Source organism: Capricornis sumatraensis, chromosome 8, assembly GCF_032405125.1.
Source record: "Capricornis sumatraensis isolate serow.1 chromosome 8, serow.2, whole genome shotgun sequence".
Taxonomy (NCBI): Eukaryota; Metazoa; Chordata; class Mammalia; order Artiodactyla; family Bovidae; genus Capricornis; species Capricornis sumatraensis.
This window is the reverse complement of record NC_091076.1, coordinates 85,414,322-85,422,844: the sequence shown is the minus strand read 5'-3', so window position 1 is coordinate 85,422,844 and position 8,523 is coordinate 85,414,322. Positions and strand designations below refer to the sequence as shown.

Genomic DNA, 8,523 nt, shown 5'->3' with positions numbered 1-8,523 from the left:
CAAAAACAGGGAGGATCTTGGGCTCTCACGGTGGACCTGGCGTGCACTCAGCCCTGCCTGGAATCTCCCCTGGACCCGGGCTGGCAGGGGAGCTTCGACAAGGACATTCCAATGGAAGTGCACATGCAAAGTCCCAGAGTGGGAAATGGCACAGCCAGGTGATGGGATTTCCAGAAGCCTGTCTGGCTTCCCCACACCACTCAAGTTCTTTGGAGACAAGTCTCCTGAGACATACACAAGGTTACATCTCCTTCAGGATTGCAGTCAGCCCTGATTCAGCTCAAGTCAAAGCCCTCTCTGATCTCAGGATCCTTTTCTATTTCCTTGTAAATGATGACTCACTCTTCAACCCTGTTTTGTTTCCAAACTCTGTGATACAATGCACATGTTTTTCTTTAAAACAACAACAAAAAACGTCTGCTATGATAGGATATTCTCAATAAATATATGCGACAAAGGACTCCTCACTAGACAACAAAAAGGACTCCAATTAAAAAAAAAAAAAAACGCCCACAAAAATAGATACCGAAAGGGCCAAGAAGTGGATGAAGAAGGTTCAGCCTCAGGGGTCGTCAGGGAAAGGTATACTGACACCTGTGAGCCACCACGTCACGTGCACCAGAACGGCTAGAACTAGAGACTGGTGACCAAAGGAGCACTCAGAACTGTTGGCAGGAGTGTAAAATGAGGTAGCCACTTTGGAAAAGGTCTGGTTAGTCCTCATAAAACTCATGGTCCTAAGACCATGTTCAAGAATGGTCACAGCATGTGTAATCCTAACAGTCAAAATCTAGAATCAACCCAAACGCCCATCAACAGTAGGCAGATAAGTACATTGTGGAATATGCACCTGGTGGAATACTACTCGGTCATGAAAAAGATACCCTCAACAACGTGGATTAATCTCACACAAAATGTTTTATAAGAAAAAAACAACACTGAATCCTTAAAGGGCATACTATATGATATTGTTTACATGAAGTTTTAGGAAAAGCAAATTAGTCACAGGGTAGGGCAATGGCTGGAGGGGGAAACACAAACGACGAGCATCTTAAATTGGGCGGTGGTCACGTGGGAATGACGTCATGCTCACGCCTTCACCAGCAAACTAATAAAACCTGCAGTCACGTGACTCGGTGGGCAGCCTTGGATCCCAGCGGTTGGGGGGGGGGAGGTGTTGTCCAGTCCTGTTTCAAAAATGTAGTCTGTTCCCCACTCACCCACCCAGAGTCCTGTGTGTCCTCAAGCAAGTCCCTGGCCCTCTTGGGACTCAATCCCCCCACCCCCACCACCCAGTGAGTGGGTCCAGGGATCTCCAAGGAGCTTCCCACATTTGTTTCTGGGGTTAGAGGTGGCCTTTCACCAGATCGCAAGCCAGGCTTCTTGGGACAATCGTTCCAGCGGTGTGTGACCCTCGCAGGTCTTCCCCAGGCGCCTGTGTCAAGAGCACCTACTTCTCGGCTTTATGAGCGCTTTCTGCAGCTTCCGGGGCTTTGCTGCGCGCAGGCACACAGCAAGCACTGAGTAAATGGTGGCTGCGAGGGGACGGTTAGAACTGCCCTATAGGTCGAAACGTGTGTTTGAGACGGGGTCCTTTGGGGGTCCCCCAGAGTCTCCTGCAGGTCGGGGCCAGAGGCCCAAAGGCCCCAGCACAGAGCTGTGCGCGTCGCTGCGCCTTTAAGAGGCGAACGGAATGTATCAAAACAGAGCGGCTGCGCGCCCACTGGTCGCGCGCCGCACGTGACCGCACAGCTGATTTCCTGCCCCCCCCTTTTTGTTGCTGCGGCCGCCGCCGAGTGTCAATTTCCGCGCCGCCGCCTGCGGTCGCCCCCAGTGCGGCTCCGCGCGCCGCCCACCGAGCCCGCCGCGCGCCCCTGGCCCGGGTCCGAGCGCCCATGGCGCAGTCGCCGGCAGCAGCGTCGCCGGGCGCGCCGGAGCAAGGCTGCCCCATCCGCGTGGAGCACGACCGTCGGCGTCGCCAGTTCACCGTCCGGCTCAACGGTAACGCCGGGCCCGCCCGCCCCCGCCTTTTGTCTGCGCGCCGCGGGGCCGGGGGTGCACTCGCGGGCCAGGTAGGGGCGGGCGCCCGGGGCGGCGCGAGCCCGGGAGCGGCGGAGGCAGGCGCCGGGCGGCTCCGGTCCCGCCTCGGCCCGGGGGAACCCGCACCTGCTTGGCCCGGCTGTTTTCCGGGATCCTGCCGAGGTCCCGGGGAGCGGGTGTCCCGCCATTTCCCCATTCCCAGTGTTGAGTGGCTTCTGGTTGCCCCTGCGAATCTTCGCTTTTTTGCTCGGAGGGGGCTGGAAGACCCTGCTAGACCGACCGGGGGCTGACGGATGGAGGGGCTTCGGCCCGTCAGGGGCGGGGCGGGGCGGGGCGGGTACGGGGAGGGACGTTGTCTCCTTCAGACCCCGGCGGCTTTGGGGCTTGGCCAACTTGCCTCATCTCTGTGCGCCCGTTTCTCGCCTCTGCAGTGGGATTAACTCCTGGCTGGTGGGAAGAATTGGATGCCCCAGTAAGAGTGAGGTTCAGAACAGCGCCTGCGGCAGGTAGTCAGTGCTGGAGGACATGGACTGGGCTTTACTGATTTTTTTTCTTTTTTTTGCTGGCAGGATCTTAGTTGCAGCATGCGAACTCTTAGTCGCGGCAATTTTGATTTTTTAGTTGGGGCCTGTGGGATCTAGTTCCTTGACCAACCGGCCGCCTTGCATTGGGATCTCACTGGACCACCAGGGAAGTCATTGGGCATTACTTCTTAAACCAGAAGCGAAGTCAAGCCCTTCACCGGTTACTAGTCCACGCCCCCTCCGCCTGATTGAGAAATGGAGGGTTGAATTCTTTGCATCCCACCCCTCTCTGTTAATAACTTTTTCCTCCCTCCCAGCTGGGCCTTCTGTGGTAGTGCCCAAGCTGGATGGGCCCGTATGGGCCACTGTGCCCCTTGTCTGAGGAGGGAAGGGCGAGGCTTCCTGAGGTCAGGCAATGGGGGGAGGGGCAGAACTCGAATAGGGTCTTGTCTGGGCTGACTCCTCCCACCTGCGCTTGGAGGTTCTGTCGGAGCTGGGACTTCACCTTCTCAGACCCCATTTGGCTGTGCTCCGCTTTGAACCCGGCCCCAACACACGTCTGTTACAACCCACTCGTGACGTGGCCGTCACCACCCTGTGTTCAGAGGAGTAAGCTGAGGCCCCCGCAGGCCAGAACTCAAACACCTTTTCCTTCCTCTTCTCCGCTATAGTGCCCACCCTGGCGCACCTGGCCGTGACTCTCAGGGCTCCCCTGCTACTCATTCCAAGAGGCCCCCTGGCTTTTCAAGGCTCCTGAGAGGCCTCTGATTTCCTTATGGGTGTTCAGGAGACCCTCAACACTCAGAGAAAGAAGAAAAAGGGGACCTTTGGGGGTGTTCCTTCTTTTTTGCCCTAATGAGTACAGCCATTAGGGACACCCTCTTGAGTTGGCTGGGGTCAGGCCTGGATGAGCCCAGCTGCCTTTGTAAACTTGTCCTGTCTGTCGCCTCCTGCTCAGATGGCTGACTCTAAAGTGGACCAGGATCCTTGGCCAAGTTCTCACCAGTCTACCAGACTGGGCTGTGCATCCAGGCCTGAAATGGTCTGGGTGTGTATAGGGGTGGGCCGAGGGCGCCTCTGTGCCCAGGCCCCAACCCTGCCTCAGCTGGGGAAGGGAATGGCCTGCCATGGTTTCAGCCAGGACCTGGAAGCCAGCTCACTGTGCCCAGTGAGAGAGGTGGACACTGAGGCTGAGAGGTGGAGCAGCCCTGTGGCTCTTAGCACAGGTGTGTGCCAGCCATCCCCTGGCAGAGCTAGGCTGGTGAGTCCCCAGCAAGTTCCAGGTCTGGGGAGGAAAGAGCAGCTGTGTGCATTCAGTCCTTGGGTTTCCGGCTTGCCCCTCGCACTGGAGTCACTTACTTTATCCTCAGCATTGCTGGCGGTGTTGGTGGAAGGGCTGCTCTGCCCATTTTACAGAGGAGGAGACTGAGGCTAGGAGAGCGACCAACATGCCTGCAGTCTTGCGCCTTGGAGGTAGAAGAACTAGGATTCACGCCACAAGTGCTTCTTGAGAGCTTACCATGTGCCACACATTATTGTAAGTGCTGGGGGCTCAGCCATCTGAGGGTCAGTGGACAATAAAGCATAGACCATCCTGAAGAACAAGACCTGTGAGAAATAAGGTTGGGGTGTTGGGAAGATGCTGGTGCTTTTTTTGTTTGTTTTTTTGGCCGCACTGCATGGCATGTGGGATCTCAGTTCCCCAACCAGGGATCAAACCCTGCCCCCTGCAGTGGAAGCATAGAGTCTTAACCACTGGACCACCAGGCAAGTCCCAAGGGCTGTTGTTTAGAGTCAGGTGTCCAGGAGGACCACCCAAGAAGGAGGCAAAGAAGGGAGCTACGGTGGCAAGAGTGCTCCTTGTGGAGGGGGTGGCAAGTGCAAAGGCCCTGGGGTGCCTGATGTGTCCTAGGAGCAACAGAGAGGGGAGAAACAGAGCCAGGCCACAGGACAGAGGGCATCAAGAGGCATGGAGGCAGGTGGTGCGGGGCTGTGGCAAGCATTATGAGAACTTGGCCTTGACTCTGGGTGAGGTGGGTGCCTGGGAGGGTCCTGAGCAGAGGGTGGATCAGATGTCATGGGCTCCCTCAGGCTGCCTGGGGGCAGGCAGCGTGAGCAGATGGGGAGAAAGCCCAGTTCCTTGGTGCTTGCTGAAGGAAGCGTGGACGGGGTGCTGACATGGGGTGTGAGAGGACATGGGTGCTCAGGCTTTTGCCTGACCGCCAGATCCAGGGCTTGAAATGCTGGGGTGACACGTGGGCTAACCTCAAATAGTGAGGACCCAGCCCTGGGGGACTCTAGGGGAGGTGCCAGGAAGAGGGAGCAGCTGGCTGAGGCAGGTGGCCCTGAGGGCCGCGGGGAGGCCGCTGAGCTGAGGATGGGCGGGGTCTGACTCTGCTTCCATGGGGGGTGCAGGGGCCAGTGGACATGTGAACAGTGGTCAGATTCCAGACAGATACTGAAAGTTCTGCCCACGGGCCTGCCGAAGGCTCAGACTGGCATCTGAGAGATGTGCGAGAAGGACCCCAAGCACCTTGGCCTGGCTTGTTCGTGGCCATGTCTCCAGCTCCCGAGAAGTGCCACGGACGGGCTCAGTGAACTTTTGTCAAGGGGTGCAGAGGGGTGGGTAAGCACATGGTTGGATGGACAGACAGGCTGGCTGAGAGGCTGGAACTTCAGCTAAGTGTTTCTCCAGCAGGGGACTGGGGCAGACTGGTGCACCAGGCCTGAGAGGGTGTGGAGGTCAGTTGCCTGTGCCTCCTGGGCCTGGTCACTTTCCTGCGGACGCTGGCGTCTGCTGCTTCTGACCTTCCCCAGAGTCTAGTGGGTGGTCCAGCTCTCTGGTTTGTTCAGGCTCTGGGCTAGTTGGCAACTTGCTGAGGCCTGCTCTACATCCAGTGTTGGGCCTGGGGCTCCCATAGCACTGGGCAGGTGCTCCAGTGGGGGTGCAGAGAGCTGGGCCTTAGGGGGCACCGGGAGCCCTGGGATGCTAAGCTTGATGAAAGCAGAAAAGGCCACATGGGGCTCGGTGTGTTCTAGGTGCTGTTCTAAGCACACTAATCCTCCAGACACTCTTCCTGAGGAGTGCTCCGTTGCATCCATACTTTGTGGATGAGGAACTGAGGCATGGAGAGGTGATTCCAGACCCAGCACCGAACCCCTGACCCTCCCCCCAGGCCTCCCTGCTCGTTCAGGGCCTCACCCGCCCACCCCCTCCCCACAGGATGTCATGACCGGGCAGTCCTGCTCTATGAGTATGTGGGCAAGCGGATCGTGGACCTACAGCACACAGAGGTCCCTGACGCCTACCGTGGGCGCGGCATCGCCAAGCACCTGGCCAAGGTAGGGCATGGAGGCTGACCCCGCTCAGAGGAGACCAGGCCCAGTGGTGGCCAGGCCCCACCCTCCCATGGGCTGCAACTGCCACCTACCCCCTGTCACCTCTACGCCCCCACCTCCCAGGCCGGGCCCTCAGGGACCCAGACACCTGCCTTATGTGGGGCGCTCACTGCTGGGACCCAGCGTGCATGGATGGTAGGTGCCCAGTGAACTCTCCAGGGGGCCGAGTCTGGCGCCAAGGGTGAGGGTGGCTGTGAGTCCCCTAAAAGCTGCTCGGGGCCCTGCCCTCTGCCACCCTCCTGTCTCTACTGCCCCTCTGCCCTTTTCAGGGGCAGGTCTGTACTGGTCTGTGGGGCCATCCTGTTACCAAGAAGGAGCCCTGGGTAACAGGAGCGGGGTGGGAATCTGTTGGGCATGAGGGCGCTTACCTGCAGCCCCCAGTTCATCCGCAGAATGGGAGAAGAGATTGGAATCCTATCACCAGAGGGTCTCAGGCTGAAACCGGGGGTCAGGTGTGTGGGGTGCTGAGTGCTCAGGCGGTTCCAGACCCACTGGTTCAACAACTGCAGGCTGACCGCTCCTACTGCTGGCCTCGGGATCCCTGTGAACACTGAGCGACCTCTGCTGGGAGCAGAGGGAGCCCCAGGTGCCCTGATCCAGCCCACAGGGGTGGCTTCCTGGAGGAGGCATCCGGTGAAGAATGAGTGGAGAAGAGGGTTCTCCCGGGGCGGATCTGACCCTGGCCCCCTCGCTTCCCTGCCATGTCCCCTCAGGCAGTTTATCAGTCTGCCTGGGTTGCCCAGCTGTAACGGGAGTGGTGACAGCACCTCTGCCTCTGTCGCAGACCCAAGGGAAAGCCTAGGGTGTGAGGGACTGGGGCTCTGACCACTCTTCTCTCTGCCTGGCTGCCAGGCCGCTCTGGACTTTGTGGTGGAGGAGGACCTGAGAGCCCATGTCACATGCTGGTACATCCAGAAGTTCGTCAAGGAGAACCCCCTACCGCAGTACCTGGAGCGCCTGCAGCCATAGCCCTGGCTCCACAGGGCTCGAGCCTGCCTATCGGACCCCCAGGCTTTGCCCTGGCCTCCGTGTGCTCTCAGGAATCCTGGTCCCCACGGGGGACGGACTCAGAGTTATTTTTGTAAGGACACTCGTCTGTGGCCCTGGGAGGCGGCTGGCCAAGGGTGGGCCGTGGTCCAGCTGCCATGGCGAAGCGGAGCCCGGCTGTTCCTGCCCTGCAGACGGCGTGAGGGCCTGCAGTCGAGATCAGAACGTGTGGATGGGGGCGTCCCTCTGGCCATGCCGGATCCCCCTTGCTGCTCCGTGCTCTGTGAGGGGCAGCAGAGGGTCTTCTCCCCAGATGAGGAGCAATAAGGAACTATGTGTGCCAACTTCCAGGGCCATTGGGCCAAGCGAGGTGGCCCCCATGCTGCCCCTGCTCTTGACTGTGTGCCTGGCGCAGGAGATGACTACAACCACGGGAGCCCTCCCTGATGAACAGGGCCAGGAATGGGCTGGGTGCCAGTCCAGGCTCAGGCTCACACACACACACACGGCTGGTGTCTCCTTTACATACACACATGCATTCACACGTGGCTGGTGTCTCCTTGGCAACCCACCCTGCAGGATAGTGGTCCTCTCCCTCCACCCCACCCCCATGCCCACCCTCCCCTTTCCATCTGAGTGTCTTGGGGATCCCTGCCCCTCATTGTGGGTGAGCTTTCTCAAAGAGGACCCTTGAGCTGGGGTGGGAGGGATAAAGCTGTCCTTCACAGACCATTCTCACCACCCAGAGGAAGAAGCAGTTTGGAGGGATTCCTGTGCAAACGCCACACGTCAAGAGCGTCCTTCCCTTCCTGCAAGCCCGTGGCCCATCAGGAGTCTGAGGCCCCTCCCAGACTCCCTTCCTGGGAACAACTTGGGGAGCACCTCGGCACCTTTGTTCTATGGGGCCTGCCTTTTTGGGGACTTCTTTTGGGGGCTGGTTGAAGCTCAGAGTACAGCCTCCTGTGTCCTGCTCCCCACAAGGGCCGAATTCATGCCTGCTCCCCTGTGGGGCCAGAGGGCAGCTCAGGAGTTCCGTCCCTCTGGGCTGAGATGTGAGTTAACAGTGAACCCCTGGAATGACACGGCCCCTTCAGGCCACTGGCTGGGGTGGACTGCTTGCCCCAGTGACCCCTCCATTTCTGACCTCAGCAGTCCTCTCCAGGGTGCTCCCACTTATATACATCTCATCCAGAAGTGGGGACATCTCCATCTACATGTGTCCAAAGGCCTGGCAGCCCTGAGTCACTGTCCTCGGCCCCCACATCCCTCCCAGTGCCCAGCCCCCTTCTGGCCTCCAGGAATTCTTAGAGATTGCAGAGCACCCTCCCTTTCCCTCTCTGCTCCTGGCTGTGTTTGCAGAAAGCTTTGGGAGAAGCCCTTCCAAGGCCACACATGTGCCCTCCTGGTGCGGCGTAAGAGCAGAGCAGGTAGTGGGCATGAGGGTGGACTGTCGGGCAGCCCAGGCTCTGGGCCATTTTCCTCTCCATCATCACCCCCTCCCCATCCACACTCCCCATGTTCAAGCACAGACTCCGTCATGAAAACTCTGCAGTAGCTCAGAGAGCTGGTGCTG

At 58.9% G+C, this 8,523-nt stretch overlaps 1 protein-coding gene across 1 annotated transcript; it reads left to right on the top strand.

Annotated features, from left to right (window-relative positions):
- The first annotated feature begins 1,885 nt into the window (after nt 1-1,885).
- NATD1 (N-acetyltransferase domain containing 1) lies at nt 1,886-7,368 on the top strand. Its single transcript, XM_068979006.1, has 3 exons — nt 1,886-2,001; nt 5,788-5,906; nt 6,816-7,368. The coding sequence occupies exons 1-3, from the start codon at nt 1,896-1,898 to the stop codon at nt 6,930-6,932; spliced, it is 342 nt and encodes a 113-aa protein (XP_068835107.1). The 5' UTR covers nt 1,886-1,895; the 3' UTR covers nt 6,933-7,368.
- Nucleotides 7,369-8,523: the final 1,155 nt, after the last annotated feature.